At 52.8% G+C, this 11,563-nt stretch overlaps 1 protein-coding gene across 9 annotated transcripts in view; it reads left to right on the forward strand.

The window, feature by feature from the left end:
- LOC122895670 (transformation/transcription domain associated protein) overlaps nt 1-9,998 on the forward strand; it is a 112,088-nt gene extending 102,090 nt beyond the window's left edge. For all 9 annotated transcript variants that reach the window (XM_044233235.1, XM_044233236.1, XM_044233234.1 and 6 more), the window contains 4 exons: nt 2,145-2,329; nt 6,295-6,498; nt 6,586-6,780; nt 8,844-9,998. In XM_044233235.1, coding sequence (XP_044089170.1) covers nt 2,145-2,329; nt 6,295-6,498; nt 6,586-6,780; nt 8,844-9,128 — 869 coding nt within the window. In that variant the 3' untranslated portion in view covers nt 9,129-9,998. The remainder of the gene's footprint in view (nt 1-2,144; nt 2,330-6,294; nt 6,499-6,585; nt 6,781-8,843) is intronic.
- Nucleotides 9,999-11,563: the final 1,565 nt, after the last annotated feature.

Below are 11,563 nucleotides of genomic sequence, written 5' to 3' on the forward strand. Positions count from 1 at the left end.
GGTGCCATGTCTGTGCCCACTACTGTGCCTCCCTGCCCGGGAATCCGGCCGTGTGCTGGTGAAGTGGGGGCCGAGCGCAGGCCATGTTCTGAGTGCGTTTGTGGGTCATCTCTGAGGACTCCTGGAGCGCACATGGCACCGCGTGGCCACGGCCAGAGCGTGCCTTTCCAGTGGGAAGTGCAGCACAAGGGGGTCGAGAAGGCCGCAGAAGTCTTGGTCACGTGGTGACCGGCAGCCTCTGAGTAAGGTCTCTTCATACCAACTTGTGGGTCATTCATCAGTGACCCGTTTCTGTCTCTAACGGGGCCAGAGGTGACCTGTCATCCCAGAAGAGAACCAGTGAGAACATTGCAGCGTCTCATCCTTGAGGCTAGGAGCCCGTTGCAGTGCGTGTTACCTGGTCCCGGATAGAGCTGCTTTCTGACCACTAAGAATCCAACCCATTTTGACTCAAAATCCCTTACCCTTAAGTTCAGTATCCCTGAAATAAGAAGTAGATCGCAGAAACGAGTCTGTAGAAAACCACATGCTTGTTAACATGTACGTAACGTGCTCTATAGTGTGGGTCTCGTCTGGGGGTAAAATAGATGGTTCTTTGCTTTTTCCAAAGAAATAGACTCTTTGTCAGCATCAAACGACAGTTCATAGGGGCCTTCGAGTCACAGTGGAACTTTTCTTTTTTAAGTGTTTTTTTTTTTTTTTTTTAGTTTATTCATTGAGAGAGATATAGAGACACAGCAGAAGCAGGGGGGAGAGGCAGAGACAGAGGGAGAAGCAGGCTCCCCGCTGAACAGAGAGCCAGATGCGGGGCTCAACCCCAGCACCCTGGGATCATGACCTGAGCCGAAGGCAGAGATTTAACCAACTGAGCTGCCCAGGCGCCCCTCACAGGAATCTCTCAATAGATTGAAGCTTTGGCAGTGCCGATCATGCTTTCATTGATGTTAGGCCGCGTTCACGCTGGGCTGAAGCGTGTGTGTGTGTGTGTGTGTGTGTACACACCACACTGAAACCCAGTGCGGGTGCCAGCAGTCACAGGGGCCTGGGGACAGGCTGGTGCCAGCACCGGGTCATGGCCTCCTCTGGACTGTTCAGCAACACCCGCGCGGCGGCTGCTGTGACCCCACACTGGACAAGCTTGATTCTGAGGCCTTTTTTGCTGTCCTCTGGAGATTTCTCCACTCTCTACAAAATATTCTCCAAAAAAATGTCTTAAGGGAAGCCTGGCTGGCTTAGTCAGTAGGGCACATGACTCTTAGAGTCAGGAGTTCAAGCCCCAGTTGGGCATAGAGCTTACTTAAAAAAATTAGATTCTTAGTAATATTACCTTGATCTAGTATCTTTAAAGTATTATTTAATGTGCCAGCAGCCCTATGGGGTAGGTACTATACTCTCATTTACGGATGAAAAAACAAGTTCACAGAAGTCCAGTGACCGGTTCCGAGATCGCATCAATGGGAAGACAGACTTGGGGAGTGAGTGCGGCTGTCTGGCCCCTGGGGCGGGCACGCCCGGCGCTTTCTGGTTGGGGACCGTCCCAGTGGAGATTGTCACCACAGGAGGAGAACTGCTTCATCAGCGGCCTCTCCAGTGCGAGGGGTCGTCGGGGTCCCGGGTGCGCCCCACTCTCACTGCAGCTCCCCGGAGTAACCGGGTGGAGTGAGCAGACTCGCCCCGGGAGCTTCCTGTAGCTGAACCCCGGAACACAGAGCAGGGCTGGGGTGTCCTAGTTGGGGCCAGCCGTCCGGACCCCGGAGGAGCGGTTAACGAAGCCGCACTGGACGGGCGCCTGGGGCGAGTGGGAGGGTGGAACTCTCCTGATGGAAGCCGGCGAGGGAGGGCCTCGAAAGAGTGAATTGTTGGTAGAGTCCCTAGTTTGTATTTTTGAAGATTGCTTCCTAAAGAATTTCCGTTCACCTGTGTCTTCTTCACAAGGTGGTGGCAGCTCAGGTTCCGCCAGGGCACCGGGCTTCATGTGCCGGGCGCGGAGTTAGGACACAGTGTGTGATTTCCGGTCCTGACCCCCTTCTCTGCTCACCAAGGGGCTGAGTGAGCTGCTCCTGGGACGTCCCCGGAAGCGGAGTCGGGCACTGCCCGGGCGTGTTCTCGGTCTGCTCCCATTTCCTTTCCTCCTTTCTCCCCAGTTCCACGAGTGGTGGCGGTGTCCCCACAGATGCGCCTCGTGGAGGACAACCCCTCCTCTCTCTCCCTCGTGGAGATCTACAAGCAGCGCTGTGCCAAGAAGGGCATCGAGCACGACAACCCCATCTCCCGGTACTACGACAGACTGGCCACCGTGCAGGCCCGCGGGACCCAAGCCAGCCACCAGGTACCGAACGGGAGCCCAGGGTCTGTCTGCGGCCTCCTGGGCAGCCGAGAGGTACCTTTTCCTCCTTGGCCGTGTGAGGTGGTAGAAAAGAGATGACCGGGGGCCCTAATGCAATGCCATTTGCTGCAGAGTAACTTGACGGCAAACTCACTTGGCAGCCAGACTTCATCTAAGGGACGCGAGGCTGTGTATCCCTTCATGTTCACATTCCTCTGGTTGGTTGCGGGGAATTAGGTGACATACGGTCTCCGTACTGTGAATGGTTCCTAAAATACAGAAAGGGGCGAGCGCCGAAACACGTCGGCCCAGCTGTGTCGGGAGGGGATACTCCCTCGGGAGGGAGCACGGTGCCAACTGCAGGAGCCTGGACGGCTCTGGCCTCACCGGGTGGATGAAGGGCCCTCCCCGCCTACAGATTCCTGCCCGTGGCGGAAAGCCCGGGAGGCGTGGAGTCTGGATGAGGAGGTCTTGCACGGGACTGGGGTCATCACCAAGAGGCGGCTTTCCTGGCCTGTTCCCCAGATGCCACTGTGGTCCTTCCTGTGCCTCCTGAGAGGGCCTCCCGGCTTCTAGGAGCCATACCAAGGAGCCAGAAGCTATGAGCTGGCCTCCGCCTGTCCAGGTCTAGCGGGCCCAGCAGGACCCCACAGGGTCTCTATGTGGATCACCCGTCACCCTCGTTAGTCACACGGCTGTTGAAAAAACACCGGGGAACCCTCCTGTCAGCACTTTGGTTAGTCTGGGGCATGGGAGACTTTGTTTTTAGCAAGATGGAGCCCACGGGGTGCTCGCCTCAGCCACCCTGGCAGTGCTCAGGGCACAAAGGGCCTGCGGGGTCCGGTGCAGCCTCCTGCCTCCGTGCAGAATCCATCTGTCTTCACTGACCTCCACGGACAGAGCTTGTGGCCTCCCTTGGGAATTGACATCCGGGCTTCATCAGTTCACAGGCCACTGCCTGGTCACTCTGTGGACCAAGGACAGTCCTGGGGTGTTTGTGGGAGAAGAATGGATTGTATCCTTAAAGGCTGCATTTGCCTTTGGTGTGGAAACTGATGATATCCATTTGCAAATGTTTGCTGACATGAGGGTCCCCTAGTGTTTTATAACCAGCTGTGTGACTGATGAGGGTGACTGTCGGTTCAGCCTAGAGACGGAGTGGGGTCCTGCCGGCCAGCTCGAGGTGCTGGCAACGGTACAAAACAATCCAGTGTTATGGGCCCTTCTTATTCTTTGCACCTGGCTTGTTACCTTACTAACTCTGCTTCATCCTTTGGTTTTTACAATACCTTTATTGAGGTATCATTTACCTGCCAGAAAATTCACCCTTTAAAATGTACAGTTCAGGGGTCCCTGGATGGCTCAGTTGGTTAAATATCCAGCTCTTGATTTTTGGCTCAGGTCCTGACCTCAGTGTTGAGAGATCGAGCCCCCCGCCCCCCATCCTGAGCGTGGAGCCTGCGTCGGATTATGGAGCTTCCTTTTCAAGGAGAAAAAAAAAAACAAACAGTTCATCACCCACAAAAGAAGCCTCATACCCGTTACTCTCACTCCCTGTTCCTCTCTGCCCCGAACACTGGAAACCACGAATCTTTCAGTCTCACGCAGACCGTGAATATGCTGGTTCTTCATTATCATATGAAGGGAATCGACAGTATGTGCTTTTTTGTGGCATGTATCAGTGGTTTGTTCCTTTTTATTCCTTCATATTCCCTTGTGTGACTAATACCATGTTTAGTTTATCTCTTTGTCAGTTGGCAGACTTTTTGATTATTTTTACTTTTTAAGATTTTATTTGGCACGCAGAGATCACAAGTAGGCAGAGAGGCAGGCTCCCTGCTGAGCAGAGAGTCTGATGTGAGGCTGGATCCCAGGACCCTGGGATCATGACTTGAGTCGAAGGCAGAGGCTTTAACCCACTGAGCCACCCAGGCGCCCTTGATTATTTATACTTTTTGACTTCAAGCCAGTGCTAAGGACTATGAACATTCGTGTATGTTTTTGTGTGGATGTATGTTTTCATTTCTCTTGGACATACGCCTCAGTAGAATGGATGGGTCAGGTCACATGGTCAGTTTTGTTTGAAATTACATGAACTGCCAAACTATTCTCCCAGGTGATTACAGTGTATAAAGGTTATCTTTTCTTCTGCGTTCTTGCCAGTAGTTATTATCCTGTCTTTTTGGTTAGAGTCGTCCTCATTCATTTTGGTTGATAACAAGTGATGTTGATCAGCTTAGCTTTTCAGTTGCTAATTGCCTATTTGCATATTTTGTTTGGAGAACTGTCTATTCAAGTCCTTTGCTCATTTTTAAATTATATGATTTTTTTTTATTATTCTAAGAATTCTTATTATATTCTGGATACAAGGACTTCACTTTATTTGCTGTGTATTGGTCGTGTTTTCCTGCTCTTTTCACTTTCCTCATGATTTTTTTGTTGAAAAACTGGTATTTCTAATAATAGGTGACAGCTCTAGAAATCAGATCCTTTTCCCAAGGCTTGTTATTGTTGCTGTTTGTTTAGTAACTTTCCTGGACTACTTAGCAAAAGTGTTTTTGTCATGTGCAGTCATGGAAATCTCTGCTCAGCTAGGCAATGATTTCACAGAGATTTTCTCACATGCCTTTAAGCAGTAAGTCTTCCCCGTTTTTGAGGGCCTCTTTGTGTCGGGGAAAGGGGAGAGATGCCTTCAACATGTCCAAATAATTTACATCTCTGCCTTAGCTTGCACTTCTGTTTATATAGTCACCGCCCGTGAGAGCATAGGACTTTCTGAGGTTTCTCAGGAATATACTGAAGCTTTTCAAAGTCTCGTGTGGTCATCTCATTCCCTAGCTCTTCCTCTTGTTTGCCGAAGTCTTTTGTGCTGCAGCTGGTATCACTGTCTCGGGCATCTGCGGTGTTAAACCGTTGTCACAGATTGCTTTCAGCAAATGCCCTTCAGTTGAAATGGATACTCCTCACTGACTGAACTCTTGAGTTCAGCCAGACAAGCCCAACGAATGGGGCTTTTTTCAGGAAGGCCAGACGAGACGAAGAGTGATAGTTCTCTGGAGATGAGGTTTTGGGGGCTCACTGAACCCATTCAGCCACTGCAGTGGCTGTTTAGGCTGCTGGTTTCTCCAGTTGCCGTGGGTGCAAAGCTGTTGGTTTTCAAGGCGAACGTGAAAGTGGAGAAAAGGGGATGGGAATAGTATAATTATACTGTTCCAAAGCTCTCTGTCACTAGGATTCACCCTCTCTTTCTTGAGTAAAAGCTACTCAGATGGTTGTAAGCCTTTAATTTCCAGAATTTAAAAAATTTTCCAAAGTTTATATAAACGTGTGGGGTTTTGTTTGTTATTTAGTTTGTTTTTTATGATTTGTGCTAGTATTCTTGATGGTCTGTGTGGTTCTTGGTTGCTTAGGGCCTGCATTCTAGTAGCTACTGAAAGCCCATGGGTAGAACTTAGCCCAGAACAGACGTTGTGCCCTTACCATTTGGTCTAACAAGAACTAAATTAACTCTAGTAAAGTTTTGTGGCGTCCACAGAATTCAGTGTGAAGTGCTGTGTAACATCTGCTCTGCCTTGAGAAACAGACTCCTGCAGTTTAGGGCACTTCTGTCTTTAGTAGTCTCAGGTATGAAGTGTCAGTATCCAATTATTCATTTGTTCTTTTTGTTAACTGTTCCAGCATATTCTGTAGTTAACAAGGTGCAGTATTTGGGTTTTACCTAAATTTTGGTAAGACAGGTGTCATGCCGCTAACGCTTGTACTCAGGTGGCTCTATTGCTCTAAGCTTACGACATGAGCCCGAGAGGGAAACTGACATCCCTGTGTGTAGTTGAATGACATCATGTATGTATGTGTGTCAACAGAAGTCACACTGTTGGTGCCAAGTAAGTACAAAAATACAATTTGAGAGTTCTCCTTTAGAGAAAACAAGTCGAGGGAAGCTATGGTGGAGTGATCTACCATTTCAGGTCCTTCGAGACATCCTCAAAGAAGTTCAGAGTAACATGGTCCCACGCAGCATGCTCAAAGAGTGGGCTCTGCACACGTTCCCCAACGCCACGGACTACTGGACCTTCCGGAAGATGTTCACCATCCAGCTCGCACTGATTGGCTTTGCAGAATTCGTCTTGCATTTAAATCGACTCAACCCCGAGATGTTACAGATTGCGCAGGTAATTGGGGGTTGCTGGGCAGGGCCTGTCCTTTCATGTGGGCGCTGTGCTGCGGGGGTTCTGAGACTGTCTCCTTCCGGGGTTTAGGACACCGGCAAGCTGAATGTGGCCTACTTCCGATTTGATATAAACGATGCCACTGGAGACTTAGATGCCAACCGGCCTGTCCCTTTTCGCCTCACCCCCAACATTTCCGAATTTCTGACCACCATCGGCGTCTCCGGCCCGTTGACGGCCTCTATGATCGCTGTCGCTCGCTGCTTCGCCCAACCCAACTTCAAGGTAGGCCACACAGCACACACAGGGCCACCGAGCCACTGCAGCCTTACAGGCTGCCGATCTGCTGGTAAGGAAGGAGAAGGCTTGCTATTGCCACGCAATTCAGGGTTCTTAAAAGCGTTTCAAAATTTTTGCTATCTAATAGCATGGAGGATGTTGAGGGAGCAGTTTTAGACAGAGAAATTAGAAGCCTCTGTTGGATGACTTTCTCAGCTATTAGTGCTGCTCAGCAGCTGTGTTTACTTGGTTTCGTAGCTGTCTTCCATTCTACATTTTTGTAATGCTTTCTGCTACAAAAGTGCAGAAGAGGGGCGCCTGCTGGCTCCGTGAGTAGAGTGTGACCCTTGATCTCCGGTGGCGAGTTCGAGCCCCGCCCCGGGTGTAGAGATCACCTAAGAATAAAAGGGCGAAATTGTCTGCAGGCACCTGTCTGACTTGCGCGTGGCTACAGGGCCTGAAGGACTGTGACGGGCAAGGCACACCCTGAGACCCAGTGGTGGGAGACGTGATGGATGGTGTCGGCCACAGAAAGCTGTGGGGCGGCTCTGTCACAGGGACATGGTGACAGGACAGCGGCTCCTTTGGTTGCCGTGGTGGCTTCTCAGCAGCTGCTCTGGGCGGTCGTATGGACAGGGAGCAAGGGCAGGGAAGGCGAGCGACTGTCGGAGCTCACACCACTGGGGAGGGCTGGCCGGGGTTCAAATCCAGTTCTCGTATGCAAGTCCCAGCCTGTCTTGGCCACTGGAGTAATTCCTTGCAGCTGGGGACTGAATGCAGGTTATTTTTCTTCTAACTAGAACCGTTTGTACCTTTTTTTTTTCCTCCTTTTTTTCTACTGATGAGCAGTTTGTGCCTTGAGAGGCCTTCAGATACCAGTTGCTTTCCCAAAGTGCAGACTCAGAACGGTTTTAAACTGATGAGCTAAATGCTTAACTGTGAACACAGACTTTACGTTACACACGTCTTCTGGTTTTCCGTTCTCGGTTGCCCATGTCCATCAGGGGCGAGTGCTTTTTGGGGAGAGCATGAGTATAACAGGAGTAAAAATAGCCCTGGGATTTCTCCGTGAGGAGCCGTCTGTGCTCTGATGCAGCGAGTGGCGTAAGGCTTGAAATAGGAAGTCCTCAGGTAGATAGAAATGTTACACTTCTGGAAACCGTGATTGGGCAGGTCTTAGAATGGCATCTATTTCAAAACTTTAAGAAGAGCAAAGAAGGCTCCCCCATCTCAAAGGCCTGTTACAACTTGTATAACACCATGCGCTGCTCTTTGTGTAGACCGCGCAGTGTAGCTGCGGAGGGCTCGGGGCTGTTTCCAAACTTTGGACTCCAATTTCCTAACAGCCTAAATGTAGAGAATGCCTTTAAGTTGGCTAAAATGTAGACCATTCTGTATGGGAATCTTCTAAAAAACATGTTTGGGAGGCTCTATTACTATGCCTTGTATGTAAATGGGGAAACTGAGGCACAGAGGGCTAAGTAACTTCAGAGTCACCCAGGTGAGGAGTGGTGGAGCTGGGGCTGGAGCCCCGAGTCTGAGCTGGGGTCGTGTGACAGCCACATGCGTCTCGTCCTTGATTCCTTCCTCTCTCAGCCCAAATGTGACTTCGTCACCCGCCCCTCCCCCCGCCAAGTACCCCCTCCGAGGCTGCCTCACCTGCCGTTCCCTGCACGTGCCCATCACCGCAGGGCATGCCGGGCATTTCTTTGTTAGGACCAAAGCCCCCTAAGGGCAAAGGGCTGTTTTTGGTGTTTCTCTCCTGTTCACTGTTGGCTGCAGCGCTGGGAATAGGCCCCGACGGGTCGCATGGAGTGAGTGACACAGACGTTTGGCTCCAGGAAGTGGTGTGGCAGTAGCAGGTGCCGTGGGACACGTGTGCCCTGCTCAGACCAGATCAAAGTGCTGGGCCTCTTGGCCACCGCTCGACCCCAGGCGGCTTCCCTGGCACATTGGCGAGGCCCCGGGCACCGTGGCTCCTGCCGTGGTCGGGCCCAGCCCTGTTAGGAAGCCGCCCCTCCGCATTGCTCGCGGTTAAACTAGCGCCGTTTCCTTCTCTCTCGGCGCAGGTGGATGGCATCCTGAAAACGGTGCTTCGGGACGAGATCATCGCTTGGCACAAAAAAACGCAGGAGGACACCTCCTCTCCGCTCTCGGCTGCGGGGCAGCCCGAGAACATGGACAGCCAGCAGCTGGTCTCCCTGGTGCAGAAGGCGGTCACTGCCATCATGACCCGCCTGCACAACCTGGCCCAGTTTGAAGGCGGGGAGAGCAAAGTGAACACGCTGGTGGCCGCCGCCAACAGCCTGGACAACCTGTGTCGCATGGACCCCGCCTGGCACCCGTGGCTGTGAGCTCGCCAGGATCCTGACGCGCCTCTCTGCCCCGTGCCCGCCGGCCACTCGCTTCGGTCTGCCTGTCCCCGCTCCAGCTGCGAGGTCCGCGGCGTCGCCGGGCTGCCGCCCCCGTCCCCCACCCCTCCCGACAGCTCGAGTGTGGGAGCGGGACATGGAGCTGGGGGGCGGGGGCGCCACCCGCCCGGGACGGGGGCCGGGCCTCCAGCCAGAGCAGAGCGGAAGCATCTGAGCTTCTGCCGCTCCTTTTACGAAACCAGGCTTCCCCGGTCTGGAATTTGTGAATTCTTTCTTTTTTACTGTGTTCCTCCCTCTGTGTGAATGTACAGCTTGAGCCACAGGAGACAGTTCCGCATTGTCCATTTTTAACTCAGAAGCGACACCTCCCGGGAGCTTTGTCCTTTTGTACAGACCTTTGTAACAAGTGTACAGAAAACCCACTTTGTTAGAGAAACAGGAAATTATGAACACATCGTGCTGGCTTTTCTCGAAGCACAAACTTTTCTGCTGTACGGAACCGGCTCGGGGATCTTCCGGAGCGGCCGACGCGGCTCAGCAGGGCCTCCGGCGGCCCCTGAGGCGGCCTTGCCCACGCGGGTGGAAGCGACGTCTGCGGGGAGAGTGCGCTCGGGAAGCGGCCCGGGGACCAGTCCGCCTCTCACCGGCTGCGTGTCGGGCGCCTGCGGAACGTCTGCTATCATCGTACCTGGAAAAACACTTTTCCTTCCTAATTTAAAAAGGAAACAGCCACAAAGTTTGTCTGTTCACTCCAGTCTGTTCTGTTCAGATTTTTATAAATACGAGCATTGAGAATGTTCTATCTAAATTTGTACAGTGTGATTTTTTTAGAATAAATATTTTATAAAAGAATGTGTCCTCCCCTATGTGTGTGGAAATTCTTGTTTCTGTGAGGTGTGCCCTCGGCCCCTCGGGGACCGAGCCCTGCTGGGCCAGCAGGGTCCATGCTCAGGATGGCTCTCTGGTGACAAGCCAATGACGCCTGGGAGGGGTCTCAGCTTGGAACTCCGGGGTCGGAACCCACATGCAGTGGCTTCTGTGATGGTGACGGTGAAGGCTGGTCCTGACTCTGACGGTATGAACCATGCCCGGGGTCTGGTCCCTTTGGCTTAGTCTCCCCAGCTCAGGGATGCTGCCCGGTGGCCTCTGTGCATGGAGGCCTTGCCCAGCCCCCAGCTTGGCCTGCAGGGGGGTGTGGGGGGTTGCGGTTCCTGTTCCTGAGCCCATGCTGTACGCGATTAGGATTCTGAATTTAAAAGGGCTCACTCCACCGGGAAGCTCTGTCTGCTCTGAGGAGGAGGACCGCCTTCCCACAACTCAGGGCCTGCCCGGCAGGACCCCTTTCAGGGCTGGGACTTGGGAGCCCTTCCCAGGCCTTGCCTTTACCAGCCTTGTTGTCCCCTGATGCCCCAGGCCAGCACGGGGGAAGCCTGTGGCCGATCACATGCGGTGTCCCCACGAAGTCCAGTCCAAGAGGCATAACCAGATGTGCAGAAGACACAGAGGTGACCGCGGAGGGACCCGTCTGCGCCTGGGAGGCAGGGTCAATGGCAGCTGGTGGCCCCAAGGTGGGGCCGCTGCACGGGTCACCAGTCCTGGAAGGTAGAGGGTCCCTGCATCCTGAGGGGACGGTCCTCCACTTCACCGAGAAGGGCTTTGCAGCTCAGAGGGGCGTCAGCTGTGGAGCACAGTGGCAGACACGTGTGGTCAGTGTTTGGGGGAGGGAGGCCAGTGTACCGAGGGGCAGGGTTTTGTGCCGGGCTCGCCCATACCGTGCCTTCGGCGCTGCCCCCGTTTTCTAGGAGAACCAGCCTTGGGGCAGCGAGGGCAGAAGAGTTCCTCAGGGCAGCTCCAGCACCTTCTACGCGCCATCAGTACATGGAAAGGCCGGGGACCTGGAGCTGAGAAGCCAGAGAACCGGTCTGCTTGTGGGAACCACGCATGGCTTGTGCCCTCGATTCTCCAAGCACCGTTGCAAGGTAAGGACTGTTACTAGACTCTTACCTTTCTAAGTTTTTGTTTGTATTTTTCTAAGATTTTATTAGAAAGCAAAGCGAGAAAGAGAATGAGTAGGGATTAGGGTGTAGAGGGAGAAGGAGAAGCAGGCAACACTTTTGTGATGGGAAAATCTACATAAGATTCACCATTTGAACCATTTCTAAGTGTCCGGCTCAGTGACATTAAGCGCTTACATGGTTGTGTAACCCCACCCCACCCCTACCATCCTTCTCCAGAACTTTCTTCATCTTCCCAAATAGAAGCTTTGCCTCCCGTAAACACGAGCCCCCTGCCCCTGGCAGTTTCTTCTTCTGCTTTCTGTCCTGTGGATGTGTCTACTCCAGGCATTTCCGGTAAGTAGAACCGTACGTATCTGTCTGTCTGTGCTTGGCTTCCTTCCCTCAGCATCCGTCCTCCAG

This window comes from Neovison vison, chromosome 14 (assembly GCF_020171115.1).
Source record: "Neovison vison isolate M4711 chromosome 14, ASM_NN_V1, whole genome shotgun sequence".
Classification (NCBI taxonomy): Eukaryota; Metazoa; Chordata; class Mammalia; order Carnivora; family Mustelidae; genus Neogale; species Neogale vison.